General features: G+C 37.9%; 1 protein-coding gene across 2 annotated transcripts in view; it reads left to right on the top strand.

Annotated features, from left to right (window-relative positions):
- The window catches only part of LOC103461657 (collagen alpha-2(VI) chain-like), a 21,098-nt gene continuing 3,996 nt past the window's right edge, over positions 1–17,102 (top strand). The window contains exons 1-27 of one of the 2 annotated variants that reach the window (XM_008403945.3): positions 1–912; positions 2,796–2,990; positions 4,153–4,757; positions 4,849–4,869; positions 6,849–6,914; positions 7,002–7,055; positions 7,164–7,208; positions 7,288–7,314; positions 7,400–7,426; positions 7,506–7,550; positions 7,626–7,679; positions 7,853–7,915; positions 10,302–10,364; positions 10,436–10,489; positions 10,576–10,611; positions 10,689–10,751; positions 11,217–11,279; positions 11,546–11,608; positions 11,705–11,767; positions 12,766–12,816; positions 12,898–12,996; positions 14,887–14,949; positions 15,049–15,084; positions 15,171–15,216; positions 15,320–15,472; positions 16,479–16,934; positions 17,005–17,043. In XM_008403945.3, coding sequence (XP_008402167.2) covers positions 2,804–2,990; positions 4,153–4,757; positions 4,849–4,869; positions 6,849–6,914; positions 7,002–7,055; positions 7,164–7,208; positions 7,288–7,314; positions 7,400–7,426; positions 7,506–7,550; positions 7,626–7,679; positions 7,853–7,915; positions 10,302–10,364; positions 10,436–10,489; positions 10,576–10,611; positions 10,689–10,751; positions 11,217–11,279; positions 11,546–11,608; positions 11,705–11,767; positions 12,766–12,816; positions 12,898–12,996; positions 14,887–14,949; positions 15,049–15,084; positions 15,171–15,216; positions 15,320–15,472; positions 16,479–16,934; positions 17,005–17,043 — 2,542 coding nt within the window. In that variant the 5' untranslated portion in view covers positions 1–912; positions 2,796–2,803. The remainder of the gene's footprint in view (positions 913–2,795; positions 2,991–4,152; positions 4,758–4,848; positions 4,870–6,848; positions 6,915–7,001; positions 7,056–7,163; positions 7,209–7,287; positions 7,315–7,399; positions 7,427–7,505; positions 7,551–7,625; positions 7,680–7,852; positions 7,916–10,301; positions 10,365–10,435; positions 10,490–10,575; positions 10,612–10,688; positions 10,752–11,216; positions 11,280–11,545; positions 11,609–11,704; positions 11,768–12,765; positions 12,817–12,897; positions 12,997–14,886; positions 14,950–15,048; positions 15,085–15,170; positions 15,217–15,319; positions 15,473–16,478; positions 16,935–17,004; positions 17,044–17,102) is intronic. The other variant, XM_008403946.3, reaches the window with a different exon arrangement.

Raw genomic sequence — 17,102 nt, forward strand, 5'->3', positions numbered from 1 at the left:
TCCCAGTTGCAACTAAAAACCTAGGTGTGAGTACCCTTGTTAAATAACATCTTAACTAAAACTCTGAGGTGTGAGTACCCTTGTTAAATAACATCTTAACTAAAACTGAGGTGTGAGTACCCTTGTTAGATGGCGTTCTAACTAAAACTCTGAGGTTTTAGTGTTTTTATCTTTTTTGTTTTTATTTGTTTTCATCTTTTCCAAAATATATTTCTCTTTCTCACTGTTTATTCCTGTTTTTATTTTAATTATGTAAAGCACTTTGAAATGCCTTGCTGCTGAAATGTGCTATACAAATAAAATTTGATTGATTGATTGATTGCCCTAAAATAAGTTCAGAAATTCAAAATACTTGCATGGTTGTGTGCGCATCTGGACTGACTAATCAAATAACAGTTTCTTAATCTGTAAATGTATCTTTTATTTTTTCTCCAAGTACAGCAGCGCCTGAATTCCGGGATGACATCTCCCATGCTGTTTAACGTAGAGATATAAACAGGGAGTGAGTGTGAGCTGTTCTCTCCATGTAAGGATATGCAGCAGTGGGAGTTGATGTGTTTGTAAAAGCAGAGCATCAGTCTGCGATCTGACACGTGTTCTGTCAGATTTTGTTGATAGATGGTTCATTCCAGCATGCTGTATTCACCCAAATCCACTTCAAGTCTGCAGAACCGAGTCTTTGTGTTGCAGCTTGTGCTGCTGCCGCTGTCCAGCTGTCGTCCCACACAATAAGCTTTCATCCAAACGTCTCTCTCCAGTGCAGCTCTCCCCAACCAGAGGCTGACCCCGGATGAATCTGTTGATATGGGAACTTTCCGATTGAGATGATTATCTGGACTTTGCAGTCTGTGGAGATTGCTTGAATTTCCTGACTCAGTTTGGAGTTTACATTCTTTGTGTGCTGTTGCCGAGGTAAGAAGTCTTTACCCTATTTTACTTTTTCTTGTTGTTGTTGCTTAGACTAGTTTAACTGAGGCTATACAAGCACAGAGGCAACTTTATTAATAAAGATTATCTTAGAGAGGTGAGTGAATACATTTGATGTTATTCTACAAACTGAAAAACAAAAGTCATTTGAATTTCAGAAAATAAGGTCACAACTTATGGGAACAAGAGACCAAATTGTAGAGTCAGGGACCATGTTTTAGGGATGGCACTGTTAAATCTTGCAGTTCTTTCATAATTAAGTTTCTGTTTAGATTTTTTGTTTTGTTTGAAAGCATTTCTGTACGAGCAACAAAGTGTGGGTGTGGTCAGGGTGGAGAAGTCTGCTAGATTCATGTTACCAAAATAGAGATTTACAGAAATCAGGTAAAAAATGAAGCAAATTTGATCGAATTGTTAATTTGTCACCTGATTTGTTAGGTTGTTTTTTATGAACATGCTGGCAGAGGCGACTGTTGAAACGAGTGGTATGGTTAATTGTTCCTGTTTGTTTATATGCTAGCATTAACACCACAGCTGGGAGTTATAAGAAGTTAGAAAAGTAGTAAGCTCACTGAGTCTGTTTACATAAAAAGTTGTGAGATTGTTTATGACTTCTTTATCCCTGTTTGCGGAATTTTTGCCTGTAGTTCACTGTTGTGGGCTTGTTTGGTAGTTTTCAACGTTGGTGTTGCTGAAACTGTTCTCCCAGCCTTCACATGTTCAGTATTTGTGGATTTTTCTGTGGAACATGACTCTAATCAATTTGTGGAAAACCTGTCTACTAATAGACTTTCTTTTAAGAGAGCATATCTTATCTCTTATCTTTTTGGCTGGTGCTTTGAAAACAACCAATCCAGGAGTGATATTTATTGTTTTTAATGCAGATTGGCTGTACCCTCAAGAGCAGATAAAAGGAAAATTGTTGATGTTAGCTTTGTTAGTAGTGCTAATGCATAATTAATGCATATTAAAGTTAATTCAGAGTTTGAACCATTAAAGAAGACAGATGCAAGTGTTTTAGAGAGGATCTCAGGTGTTAACAGAATTTAGCAAGGTTTAGGGGTTCGCTGTTCTGCCACATTAAGAAATATGGAATGACTGTGTAGACACAGTCTACAATTAAGATGTTTATTACATTTTCTTATGGTATATGTTAACCTGTTTCCTGACAATCATGTTTTTTTTGTTCTGTAAAGAAAAGTATTTTCAAAAAGAAATCATGTTTATTTGAAACAATTGACCATAGCTTAAAATGGTTACAGAACATTGGCTGGAGAATGTGAGTGTGTATTTTCTCAGTCATGCTTCAAGCAATAAAAAAACCCCCGAAGAAGATTCAGTTGAGTGGTAGAAGTGATTTAATTCTCAAGTTGTGAACACACAAAAAAGGCTTTTGCATCTGTTAGTTCTTTGCTTGTATCTTTGACCACCATCAGTTTGATCATCTCACTTTGGAACATCTGTTCTGACAAAACACTAGGAAAAAATGCCTAGTGCCTCCCATCAGCTCGTTCCTTTGTTTGTTGCTTGTTGATGTTGACTCACATCATAGTACTTAACTCCAGCCAAAATGTTCCTCGCCACATTTTATTTATAAATTCTTATCAGACAGCACATCCAGGCCGAGACTTTTTTTTCAAACAGAATTCCACGTTGTTAAGGAATTCCTGTTCCTGTTTTCTCAAAACAGATAAATGTGGACATAAATATCAAGAGACATTTTGTTAACACTGTCTGAAACTGCAATAAACATTTGTAAGCTGCGCTGAGTCGTCCTCTGTGGAGTCTCACTTCTTTGACAGTAACTTCCTGCATTGAAACAGAGCTATGGATTAGAAAGCTGACACACAGCAGCTGCTGTGTTTCAGGAAAAAAAATGACTGGAATCAATTCAGTCACGCCGATGATTTTGTGGGTGGTCATTCTGACGGTGTTCCGAGCCGCATCGCCTCAACCTGCTCCCCCTCGAGGACCCAGGCCGGTACCTGGACGAGGTGACAGTCCGGAACCAACACCGGCTCCGCTGCCACCAGAGCCCACACCAAGACCAGAAGGTTGTGAGAGTGAGTTATTTTAATTTAAGTTTAGGTCAGGAAACTGCAATATCCACTTTTCTGGATTTACCTTGAAGGACTTGAGGTCGTTTTGATTTATATTTAATTTGCCTGTTTTATATGCAGTGCTGGAAGTATCCAGTGGAAATAAAAATGTAGATGGGTTAAAAGTGCAATAAAGTTCGAGCACGACTGAACATGAAATAGAGACGGTAAAGAAGGATGAAGGAGGCGCTCGTCTGCTTCTATAATACGTTGCAAAAAAGCATTAATTGCAGTCTATGGATGTGAAATTACTGTAATTTAACCAGACAAAAGAGTCTGAGTTATGTGAATGAGAAAAGGCCTTATTTGTGTTGTAATTTATTAGATGATTCACATTAATGCCTAAAAGCAGCTTGTAATGCTCTGTCACCTTGAGGCTGAGCTCATTTTAAACCAGGAACATAAAGCTTGTTTTGTACAGACTGATGTTCTGAGACTCACAATGAAAATGAACCTTTTCAAATCTTTGCATGCATTATATGCACTTTCATTTTCATGCAAAAAATTCTAATAGCATAAAAGTTGCAGTCTTTAATGGAAGTTTCCTTCACAGCCCAGCAGTATGAAAAGGCATGAAAGTGAAATTTAGGAATTTTATGGTTCTTGAAAAATAATTGGATTTTCAAACTTCATTCTGTCTCATTCTGCTAGTTTTTTCCCATCATTCCATCAATTCATTCATCCATGTTTCTTGATGGCACTGATAATTATACATAATGTGTTCATCTGCCATTCATTCATGCAGCTATCTAATCATCAATCCATTCATTATTCTATCCATCACTACATCTGTTTGTCCACCATCTGCTATACTTTGTTTATTGTTTCCTATCTTCTAGTCTTTTTTCTGTTTTTGCAGGTTTCATGTTCAAATTCTGACCATTGAAAATATATCTGCCATGGATTTACTATTAAATTTTGCATTTGCATATAAGAACTTTGCATTTTCGAATATTTGGTCTGGAAAAGTGCCATTTTGACATAAAAAGTGTGTAGGAACCCTAGTTAAATTTTTTTGTAGAGCATCAAAAATTACACTGCATCTTGCCTAATTCGTATCTCTCATTAATGTTAACAACAAACATTTGCAACTTATTTACATTTTTGTTGGCGTCCTCCTGTCCAGCAACGATCATCGACTGTCCCATCAAGCTGTTTTTCACCATTGACACCTCAGAGACCATCGCGCTGCAGGAATCTCCGCCCGGCAGTCTGGTGGAGAGCATCAAGGAGTTCATGAAGATATTCGCCCAGAAACTCGAAGACGAGGAGTATAGGGGCCAGATTCAGATCACTTGGTCCTTTGGGGGATTGCACTTCTCTCAGAAGCAGGTGTTGTTCAGTCAGTTCACGACCAGACAGAGCTTCATCAGGAATCTCAGTCAGATAAAATACCTGGGCAAAGGCACCTACATCGACTGCGCTCTCACAAATATGACCCGCCAGATGACGTACTCAGGGACACAGGCTGTCCTGTTCTCAGTGGTCATCACAGATGGTCACGTGACCGGGAGTCCATGTGGGGGCATCAAAGTGGCAGGCGACAGGGCTCGGGATCAAGGGATCCACATTTTTTCAGTAGCAGCCTCCACAAGCATCGATGAACTAGGGATGAGGGAGATAGCCGGCTCACCCACAGAGGTGTACCGAGACAATTACATAGTCATGGAGATCGTTAATGGAAGACCGAGGATGAACACTGAAACTATTGATCGCATCATCAAAGTCATGGTGAGATGAGATCCTATTTTTTCTAACTACTTTTATAAGATTTTATTGGTAGAAGAAACTTGCCTGACTGACTGCTGTTTTTGTTTTGCAGAAATATCAAGCATATCTACAGGTAAGACAATTAAAAAAAAAAAAAAGATTGCTCCACTAAAACGTCACTTCATTTGTTCTAGTCCCAAGGTTTTGAAGAAACCGTTCCTTTATCTGTTTACCTAATGATTTTGAATGCCTTCTCTAATATTGAACTTAAATAACTACCTGCTAGAGTTCACTAGAGTTATTATGCTTTGATTTGAATCTGTCATATTTACACAGATTAATAAAACTTTAATGACCTTCAAAAAGCATGTTAGAACTAATCTCATCATGGTATTTTCTTTTTTTTTTTTTTTACTAATTTATTGAGCAATAATAATTTGTCCTCGGAGATATAGCTACAGCTTGTAAAAATTTAAAGCTCTACTTATGAATCACAGAAGATCCAATGTGCTTTTAAATGTATAAACAATGAAAGCTTCAATCCACAAGTAGTTTCTTAATCTAACTTACCCAACATTATGCTCATGAAAAATGTGTTCTTCTGTTCAAGGCACATCAAAGATTAATGAGGTTGGTCAAACATTTTGAATTGGGATCACCACTGTTTTCACAAATGAGCTAGCTCTTCAAAATCTTGAAACATATGGCATAGGAAGACGTGATGCCATAGAAAAACACCACATCAGCATCACCTTACTCTGCACTGAACACTGTAGGAGACACAAGATGATCACCAGATAACCCAGGCTGCCACAGGTTTTTGGATTTGTTGAACAATTCTTCTACACAAGCACTGCGGGTCACACACGCCGTGTACATTTAATGTGTTTGCAACTTTGAGAGAATCCACTCAACTGTGACTCAGCATGGTTTAATCCCTCACCACACTGCGCTGTCTGCACTGATTTCTATCACCTCAGTGTGCCAGATGCTTGAAACCGAAACTAAGGACCTGATCTACTTTCAAAATAATGACATTTCATTGAAAGACATTTGAATGTATTAATAAAATAAAACTAGAGGGTGCCATCACTGGAAACAGAAACATACCCCATCTTGATGCAGCAGAATGCAATGAATTCCACATCCTTGATCCCAATACACATACACCATTCACAACAAGAGAGCATAGTTCAAAGAGTCAACATGATGTTTCACAAAATCCCCTTTATATTCTTATGTTTAGATCTCTTGTGTTCTATAATTTGCATGTGTAGTGTTTTTCTTTTTTCAAAAAACATCCGTGTTTGCAAAAACATGCGGTATTACATACATACCGTATTTTTCACAATCATATTTGAAAAGTTTGTATATTGTTTAAAAAGTGGAACTAAAGTTAAATTTCTTGTTTCTGTGCACAAATGTGGCCAATAAAGATGGTTCTCATTTGGTGATGGATAAGACAAAGCAATCAAACATGCTGACACAAACCCTTTGTCCACCTGTTGATGAAGCTCTAACTGGTCATGAACTGACATGAATCCAGCAATCTATCGCCTCAAGTTGTTCAGTACAATATCCTTCAAAAAGCAATGGCGCCTCAGTGCAATGATTGTTTTTCCAGCTACGTCTCGGCACTGAACCCATGGTGCCCTGAGGGGTTTCTTCTGCCAACCAGTGTGTTGCAGATATTCAGATTCAAAACAAAAACATGCAATGAGTCTGTAGAAGAAAATAATAGAGCATTTGACAAAAGCCAACCTACACCAACAGAAGGCCTGCTTGTGGATTATTTGCTCATATTTGTTGAAAAAAGAGAGAACATAGTTTCTAATCAGGAATTAAAACATAAATGTATGTAGAACATTTAATGTGGAAACGTTTACTTAGTTTCTATCATTATAATTGAACAGTAGAGATACCAGGTCATTTTTATCTATGAAGGAAAACATTCATCCCTCATAAGCACACAAACCAACGCTTAATCCTTAAAACAAAAACCTTTAGAAACTGCTAGTGTCAAATTTATTTTAATTTTGAAATTACATTTTGAAATAATATTTTGTTTATTTATTAGTAATTAATTTATTTTTGCTCTTCTTCTACTTGCAGTGTTATAAACCTACATGCCTTGCAGTCCCTGGGATCCCGGGACGAAAAGGGGCCTCGGGTCCAAAAGTCAGTACGATAAATGCTACGCTAGTTTTCATGTTTTGTCTCATGTTTTGCTTTGCAAAAACGTTCATTTTGCTCCTATTTTTCTAGGGCATTAAAGGTGACAGAGGCATCAAAGGAACAAAAGGTCATAAAGGTAACCAGGTATGCCTGAGAATACGTCAAACCTAGTAAAAAAAACAACTTGTGATTTTATTTTTATTTTTTTATTTTCAATGATAGCTCACTTTTAAATAAAATGTTCCAATTCAGGGTGATCCTGGGATTGAAGGTTCAATTGGACTACCTGGTCTAAAGGTTTGGTGAAGCTCACCAAATATTTATAAGTTGTTCATTTATTCATCTTAATAATTTGTCCCTTCTTGTTTGCCCTCAGGGAGAAATTGGTTTTAAAGGTGAAAAGGTGAGATTTTCCTAAGCTTTCTGATTATGTGCCAGTGAGAGATAGAAAGTACCAGCTGTAATGATTTTTTTTTTCATTCAAATAGGGTGAAATGGGATTAATTGGAGCAAAGGTACAGTAACATTTTAATGTTTGGCTACACCACTCGTTTCCAGACCCTGAAGATTAACTGTATTTGTTGTTTCTTGCAGGGTGCAGCGGGTTCACCAGGAAGGAACGGAACAGATGGACAAAAGGTAAGTGGCGACGCAGGTTACTTTTTCAAGGCACGGGATGCTAGAGATATGTTCACTGACCTGTGGAAATTTCAGGGTAAAATTGGTCGAATTGGAGCTCCTGGCTGCAAAGGTGATCCAGGGGAAAAGGTGAGTCTTGTGGCTTTTACTGAAATCTGTTTTTGAGTATCGGTCTCATCGTAGTTACCGCAAGAAAGAACAGTCACTTCTACCATGTTGCACATATAGATCAATCAGATGGTGTTTTACTTTATCATTAATCATCCACAGATGTCTGTCTCATTCCATGCCTGTTTTTAAAGGGACCAGATGGACGCCCAGGAGACCCTGGTGACTCTGGATTATCTGGAAAATCGGGGGAAAAGGTGTGAAAAAGACGTCTAAGTTTATGAAATTTTAGTCTGGTAAAAGACGAGGTAAAAATGTAAAAAAAAAACAACAACAACAACAGAATAGCTAAAAAATGTGTAGTTAACATAAAGCAAGCCTGTGGAATCAGAATTTGTTGGATTCACAGTGAAACAGTCAGGATGTTGGAATGGCAGCCTGGACCATCAACTTTTTATGGGGATCTTCACTTGTTTAATAGGCAGAAAGGAAATTTCCAGTTTTGAAAGATGATGTGTCACATGAGCCAACTCCAGTGTATTGAAGCAAAAGGAGCATGTTAAGTTTACTCAAGCAGCAAAAAAAAAAAAAAAAAAAAGGTCTTCAAATATGTTCAAGGATATCTGTTAAAGCAGAAAAAATGTCTCAAATTAATTAAACAACTTAATTAACTGTCAAAATTATTCTTGCAAACCTGCAGGAGTTCACCTTGTTAATATGACTCAGTACCTTCAAATTTTCTTCAATTATACATTTCTGCTCTGTGAATAAACTATCCACATCATATATATGTGTTTTCTAAAAAGTTATACATGTGTGCAGTATGGTACTGTACATTTGGTGACATCCTTCAATACTTTTGTGTGGTTAATAATTTTTTGAAGGTATTACAGAGTTTTCCATTGGAGTTTGTTTGCTTTTTTCCCCCCAGATTCTGATCAGTTAGGGAAGAATGTTTTATTTTTCAAGCCACTTAACTCTTTTAGGTCATTCAGGCGCAAAATAGATTTCATACTATGACAAACCAGTGTTGACTATTCATGTAACACACTAATTAGCAAAAACATATTTTTGAAGGAATCTGGAAACAAAGGTTGTAATAGTTTCACTAAAAAGTCCCAGTGTAGAAAAAATAACATCTGCAATCAAGTTTTTTTTTTTTTTAATCTTTCTCCTTTGGCTCAGACATGGGGGGAAAAAGCAATGTTCCTAAATTTTACTAGGCTAATTATTAGTAAGTGTTTGGGCATATAAGGAGGGATCCATCCTTCTCACTTGTGTTTACGTGCACAGAGACGATTATTGCAGCTGGAAAGGATACATCATCTTCCCCCGTATATGGCAGCGTATTCCTGTTTTTGTGAGCATGACTCAAGTAGCTTTTTTCTTTCAGAAAATAAAAGTGTGCTTTAACACTACTTTTGTGCTTTGAAAACCAAAGGAAAGGCAGAATGTGATTTATTTACTATTTTATAATTTGAAAATTTCAACATCCTCAAAACACAGTTAAATGAATTCTTTAACCAAGCAGCCTGTGATGGACCGAGCAGTTAAGGAACAGCCAGGCACAGGTTTAAAGTCAAAAATAGTTGTTTTTTATTTAACCCAAAACAAAACTTGGGTAAATAATAGAAAAAATGCCAAAAATTGGGCCCATAAAGAGGTCAAAGTAACAGACATCAACTCAAACTAACTCAAACAAATAGACCTAACTAACAAAGACAAAAGGGGAAACTTAAATACTGGCTGATCAGGCCACAAACAAAACACTAAGGGGAAAATACACAAAAACCCAACTGAAATTAACATCAAAAATCCCATCCCCCCCTCTGGATGATGAATAGTGGTATGAACCAATTTGCAGTCTCAGCTGGCTTGCTCCACCCCTTCTCCACCTCTCTGCTCTCCTAAAGGATTGGAGCAGCCAGCACTGAGGAAACTCAAAAACAAACAAAGGTTAAATCAAGCAAAACACAACAATGTAAACTAAAATGTGCGCACTTATTCTAGAATACAATGTGATGTGTTGCCTTCTAAACAAAACCAATTATTCAGTAAATTAAATCCTAGACCAGTGGTTCTTAACCTGGGTTCGATCGAACCCCAGGGGTTCGGTGAGTCGGTCTCAGGGGTTCGGCGGAGTCTCTGCCGCAGAGGTTAAAGACACACTTGTGTAAAGTCTTGATGACGCCCCGCTTTGCCATCACTTGCTGCAGAGGATCACGTTACATTGCTTAGCCAATCAGAGCTGCGGAGGACCATCTTTTCGGGGTTGCTACTGCCTCTAGTGGCGTGGTGGTGGTAACACAGCATTACTAAATCAGAATACCGCAAAGTATGTTGCGGTGAGGGGAGGGGTGGAAGGAGGAATAAGAAGGGTTCGGTGAATGCGCATATGAAACTGGGGGGGTTCTGTACCTCAAAAAAAGGTTAAGAACCACTGTCCTAGACTTAAAGAAACCCAAATATCAGTGAGGTGAACCTATTTGTAGTGAGAGTGAATGTGAACCTGCTGCGTGTGGTGAAAGTGAATGTTACCACATTTGTGTGGCTGTAACTGCAGCCATCACACAGCCATATTCAGTATTCTCTATGCATGTCCAGTGTTTTAGTCTAACTGTGTCATTGTCTTTGTTGATTCAGGGTGATACAGGTCTGCCTGGGAAGATAGGCCCCCCAGGTCCTGTGGGAAATCCAGGACTAACGGTAAGTTTTAGTTTGACACACGGCAGAATGATGAAAAAATACAACCACTAACCTGACTTACCATTTCCTAGGGTGAAAAGGGAAATCCTGGCAATCCAGGACCACCTGGAGAAAGAGGGGTTCTCGTATGTTTCATAGATTTATTTAAATGTATATCACATAAATGAATGGTAGAGCATTGACTCTTATAGTACATTTGTGTTTCTTTCAGGGGATCAGTGGCAAACCAGGACTGAAGGGCGAACTGGTATTTCAAGCACTATTTAAAAGTTTTGCTTCTGAGTTGGGAAATGTCGACATTCATATTTTATCAAACGTCAACAGGGCAGGAGAGGAGATCCTGGAAGGAAGGGGGCGCCAGGACAAGACGGGGCCCCAGGACCAAAGGTGATGACGTTTAAAGTTTTGGATTTTTAAAGCAAATCTATTCCTTTTTCAAACTGAGAAAAGTTAAGAAACCAAAACTTAAAGTAAATACTAGAGAACTTCTACTGCAGAGTGTCTCAGTAAGCTATGGAGTGTTTTTAAAAAAAAAGCAAAGATCATGAAGGAAGGAGGGTTTCTGCTGGTGATCTGAAACTCTGTTAATCTTTTGAAATACTGACAAACAGCATGAAATTCTGTTGACATGAGTTTTCAGCTGTAGAAGTACAGAAAATATCATGTTTTTCACATTTTCTGCACCACTCCACACCCCCAGAGAGCAGAACCCCCTCCTGTCATGATTTAGTTATGCAATGCATCAGATCATTTCTTTGAATTCTGAGGAAGATTCTTGTTTTGCTTCCATTTCTTTATTCAGATTAAGCAATTGTTTATGATTTAAAATTCTCACGCAATATTTCTTTGAAGGGAGATCGAGGAGCATCGGGGGACAGAGGTCGGCCTGGGGAGGCTGGAGTTAAGGGTGTGAAGGTGAGAGGATCACAGTGTGGGTGGGTTTTGGCCGGACCGACAACCCAGAGCCTTGTTACACATCATATAACAAAACAAACAAAACAACTCCAGCTGAGTCTGGTATCAGGAAAAAAAGAGGTCCTTCTCCGGAGAAAACACAATCCTTTTGAAATGATTTGGCCTGCGTTGTCCACTGCCAAATTCCCATCCACATGAGTAATTCTGTGTGTGGGGGGCAGAGTCAAGGTTAGGTCCAGTGAAAGCATTTCCATTCATGTTTTCAGGGAGACCAAGGACTACCAGGACCAAGGGGTTGGCCAGGAGAACCAGGCAGCGTTGGAGGAAATGTGTGCAGTTCATAATATCATCATTATTATTCACAGATTAATAGTTAAAGTTCATGAGCTGATGGAGCCATTAACCTTTAACCTTCGACGCTGTAGGGCACAGTCGGGCCTCCTGGAGACCCGGGACTGAGAGGAGACCCTGGACCACCTGGACCGCAGGTGAGTAGATCAAGTTTTAACTCTAAATGTAATAGTTTTTACACTTTTTAAATTTAATGGCATTTTAACAGTATTATCTGGAGGACTTAAATCAAAATCAGTAAAAACTGTATGCAGATGCTCACCACTCTGAAAAACAAGTATGCATAAGGAAAACTTAAACTTTCCCATCACAATGGCCAGGAAGAAAGAAATGAGAGTCTTCGGCTTAAATTTAAACTCATTTAATGAAAACGTATGTGGTTATATTTCCAGGGAGGAGGAAAAAGCCTGTAGGCAGTAGTTTGGACTGGGCATGTTGCTGAGGTGGATTTTCAAATCTAGTTTTGAGTGTTGGATGCTTATAAATAGCCAGTCTGTTTTTAAGAATTTATACTTTCAAAACTCAGATAATTTCACATGTAAATATGTTTTTTTAGCATCCGATGCTAAAAAGTGATGTCTACTCATCACTTGTGGTTGTTACAGGGTCTGACTGCTGACTTATAGGTCAATCTCCTTGAACCGAGGACTTATACAAACTCTTTCCCTTGTGATGCTTTTTTTCACAATTAAGTCACAATTATCCAGCAAAAGATTCATAATCTTGTGACAAAAAGTGGGGCAAAGTTAGTTCCCACACCTTATGCTTAAAAAGTTTACTCAATTTTCCAGCATGGTTAGGACCTTGAAGAATGTAAGCGTGTTCACTCCATCCTGTACTGCGTTCCTACAATAAGTAGCAACATATGCTCTTAGTATGTTCTCTTTAGAAAAATCTAAAGAGATTTGTCTGTTGACAAAATTTTGTTTTGGTAATTCTCCTCTGAAGCTAGTTCACTATCGCCCTCTGGTGGTTTCTAATGTCACTCATTTACTCCAAAAAAAAATTAAAAATCCCTAATTGTGAATTTTTTTAATTTATATTGGAGAAATGAAGTGATGCTATTAAAGCACTAATAACCAAAACCTAATCTTTGTATATAATATTTAACATTCAACACTGTCCTGTTTTAAAGGGAGACAATGGAAGACCAGGATTCAGCTACCCTGGACCAAGAGGACCGACAGTATGATTTTTTTCTGTTCACGTCATAAAATTTCCTTCAGGTTTTAGATCCACAAATAAAAGTGAATTCTGTGCTTTGCAGGGAGAGAGAGGAGATCCGGGCAAGAGAGGACCCAGAGGGGGCAGAGGTGAATGCGGCGCAAAAGGGGAGCCAGGAGCCAAAGGAGCACCAGGAGAGCCTGTAAGAATAAAGACACAATGTATTTTGTGGAAGGGCAATTTAGGGTTTAAACAGAGATGCTGAGCAGATAAGCTGAAACTAATGTTTATACGGTTCTGCTGAAACAGGGGAAAACGCTTATCTCAAAAATGAATGCTGTGCCGACTGTTCTGCCTCGAGTACTTGGACTGCTGAATGCACACAGCAGAAGTACTGAGTGAAACTATGTACATCAGTGTAACAATCAAGTTTCAGGGCCATGTTAAGTATTTTAACTCAATAAGGGATTTTGCTTAAATGGAGTTTTTAAAATTGATAATGCATTAATTAGCCGGTAACACTTTATTTGAAGGGGGGTGAATAACAGTGTCATGACACTTTTATAAACATGACATAACACCTGTCATGAACATGAATAAGCCTTCATGAATATTTATGACTGTTGTCATAAAGCGTCATTCGGTAAATTATGACACTTTTAATACAAAGCTGACATTATTCAAAATGTCTTCGTTATGACAACTTGACATTAACCAAGAAATCATTACTCTTTAAACTTTACCTTTAATAACATAAAGTTACCTACTTTTTAAAGTGCAATCAGTAATACTTTTATAACAAATTTATATCAGTAATTATAATCAAAGAAGTTACATCAAAGAAAAATCATTTAACAAATAGGAAAATGTATGCACTTGAAGAAGCTACTGAGATTTTGTAAAACAGACTTGATTTAGGTCTTTTTTCTGTTTTTCAAAAGTATTGATGTTACATTTTTCTGCAAGGTTCATCCACCACAATAAAATGTCTTCTGCCTTCATTTCAGCTTAGAAGGTCGTCTAAATACATCTTTCCTAAAAGAATAGTTACTACAGTGGCCAAGTAATCAAAAGCAGTCATCTCGTTTGGTGCTGATGTAGACTTGCACAAAAACTACTTCACTGGACTTTACTTTGTCACTCCATATGCAGCCACCTACTGGACAACCACTATAAGATCACAACAGTTTTATTTTAACTAATGTGGCTGGCCTTTACAACAATCTTACAGGTAAAAAATATTACTAACATCAATTAATATTGACTAATATTATTGGCAAGATATTGTGCAATTAATCCTTTGTCCATTACTGGAGTTTCAAAGACTTAAAAAATGACTTTGCAGCCATTCCCAGATTGATGTGTTGCTATTTGAGATGTTTTAGCCTACTTCATGTTGTCATGCAGTTTCTATTTAAGTGAGTTCTCTATTTCATTCCATTTTGTCAGTTATTCATGATTTAAAAGGAGGAGTAGTTTTCTTATTACGTAGATCCGGGTTGGTTTCAGTCTCTGAAACATTTATTGTGACTAAAAAAGCTGAAGAAGTCTTTAGAGAGAAATGTTGCATACATTTTCCAAAACATCATATTTACAATTGGCTGAGTATTTCACAAGATTATGTAGGCAAAAAATGTAATTAAAAAACATAGTTTTGGGGAAAGAGATTGTTTAGAAGTCTCACTGTGAGGATTACTCAGGTGGAAATAGAAAATTTAAACATTATCATGGAAGAAAAAACAGAAAATAGTCATTAATAAAAGACAGAAAACACCATGGAGCTTCTTTTTTAGACATGGAAAAAAGAGCCCCAGAGATCATCATCATCATCATCATCATTATCATTACTGCCATTTGTTTCTTTGTGATATTTTTTGCAATGAAACAGATGCAATTTATCTTCATGTATAGTTTATGAACAGTACAGTACTTCTTCAAACAAGGAGCAAAATCAATGACCACAACTCCCCACCTTCTGTAAAAAAGACTTTAGCTGAACACTTTATACATATGCAGAGAATGAGTCACTACTACTTAAAACTTGCTTGGTATGAGGAATGAGTCACTTCACCAGAAAATATTCTGCATACAGGGTGAACCAGGCCAGCCAGGAGAGGCAGGAGAGAGAGGACCCGTAGGAGACCCTGGAAAAGATGTAAGAAGCATCAGCGAAACCACTTCAGTAATTACCTGACCATGCATAAGGATTTCAGCTCCAATATCTCCGCCCTGTCTTTGTCATGTGCTTGTGCAGGGGGGTCCAGGGCCAGCTGGGGATCCTGGGCTCACTGTAAGTCAAACTGAAAAATACCATGAATAAAAGTAGGCTCTTTATATTAAATTGAATGCCTCTAACCTGTCTTAATGTAACTCCAGGACTGTGATGTTATGACGTACATCAGGGAGACTTGTGGTTGTTGTGGTAGGCAGAGAAACGTGATCCCCATTCCAACACAGCTTTGCAGTTATCATCTTTAAACATGCTGAGCCACTTGTTGTATTTTCTTTTCTTTTTTTTCACTCAGACTGTGAGAAACACTGCGGCGCTCTGGACATTGTCTTTGTAATTGACAGCTCTGAGAGCGTTGGGATGACCAACTTCACCCTGGAAAAGAACTTTGTTATCAACACCATCAACAGGATGGGATCGATGGCCTCTGACCCCACATCTCCAACCGGTACAGTCCACAAAAATAACATTCAATCCTTTTCTAAAGGAAAATCAACACAGCAATCATGTGTCCAACTGTTGGGAATGTTTCAGACAATAGTCAGAGCCTATTGTTTCACCACCTAATGTTACATTAAAACTTTGCTGTTATTTCCACAATATGATAAACTAGATCTAAATTATTACTGGGTTCAATATATTTTTACAAACAATAAAAACAAAAAATACAGTATAATTCCTGACTATTACTTCTAAAATAATATAGCATATTGATCGTTACAGTTGTAATGACGGTTTATATAAAACTTATAGGTTATTTTGAATGTACAACAAAAGCTACATTTAGGCATAGTTTTCAGGTAAACATGCTTTTTGTGTAAAATATTGTAACTTTTTGTCATTCTGTATCAAAAGTACAACAATGTGTGTAGCATTTTGGGTTTTTCCACTTTTAACACTATAGAGTTCTACTCAGAAGTTGTAATTTCCAGGTTTCATGCTTGAAAAATGAATTTGAAAAATGGATTTGAACATTAGAGGTCGCCTGCTAACTCCAAATTCAGATTCAATATGGTTTCCACAGTGAACATTGTTACAGGATTAAACAATTTATTTGCAACAACTGCTGATGTAGTGCCAAACAATTTTTGTTTGTAAAAATTCTCTTGATGTCTAAATGCACAGAATGGAGATTAACAAGTTGGTAGTTTGCCTTGCTAATTGTAGTTAGTGATGAAACACTTAGCAAATTTAACAAGTTTTGCAACCTCCTAGCTGAGCTGTGGCTTCATCCCAAGATCCGGTTTTCAACTTCTGAGGCAGCAGCAGCCTACCACAGTTGTGGGTCAGAGATTTGGGAAAACGTTGTAGCTTTTCAGCATTGTTCAATTGAAAAAATGAAGCCTTTTATTGACATATCTACAGAAAACAGCTAAAGAAGTTTCATCATTAGAAAGAAAGACGATTTACTTATACTATTAACTCACAATTAATCTAGTGACTGTGTTTTTCAGGTACGAGAGTTGGAGTGGTACAGTTCAGTCACGAAGGAACGTTTGAGGCCATACGACTCGATGACCCTTCCATAGACTCCATGTCTTCATTCAAGACAGCGGTGAAGAATCTGCAGTGGATTGCTGGGGGCACATTTACACCCTCTGCACTCAAGTTTGCCTATGATAACCTAATAAGGGACAGCAAGAGAGTCCGTGCCAAAGTATCTGTAGTGGTAGTGACAGACGGTCGCTTCGACCCTCGTGATGATGACAGTAAACTCCGGTACCTCTGCGATGACCCCAATGTGGTGGTGAATGCCATTGGGGTTGGTGACATGTTTGACAAGGAACATGACAGTGAGACCCTCGTATCAATAGCCTGCGACAACAAGAACCGGATCACTGAGATGAAGAGATACACAGACTTGGTGGCTGATAACTTCATTCAGAAGATGGAAACGGTTCTCTGTCCTGGTAAGTCTCTCCATCCATTCTCCTTTTGGTATTTGCCTAAACTGCACTGAATGTCTGTTTACTTTTCCAGATCCTGTGATTAAGTGTCCAGATCTTCCCTGTAAAACTGGTGGGTTTTATTTATGGTTAGTTTATTGGTTTAAAGGTAAAATGAAGAGAACATCATTG

This window comes from Poecilia reticulata, chromosome 2, assembly GCF_904066995.2.
Source record: "Poecilia reticulata chromosome 2, P_reticulata-male-v2, whole genome shotgun sequence".
Taxonomy (NCBI): Eukaryota; Metazoa; Chordata; class Actinopteri; order Cyprinodontiformes; family Poeciliidae; genus Poecilia; species Poecilia reticulata.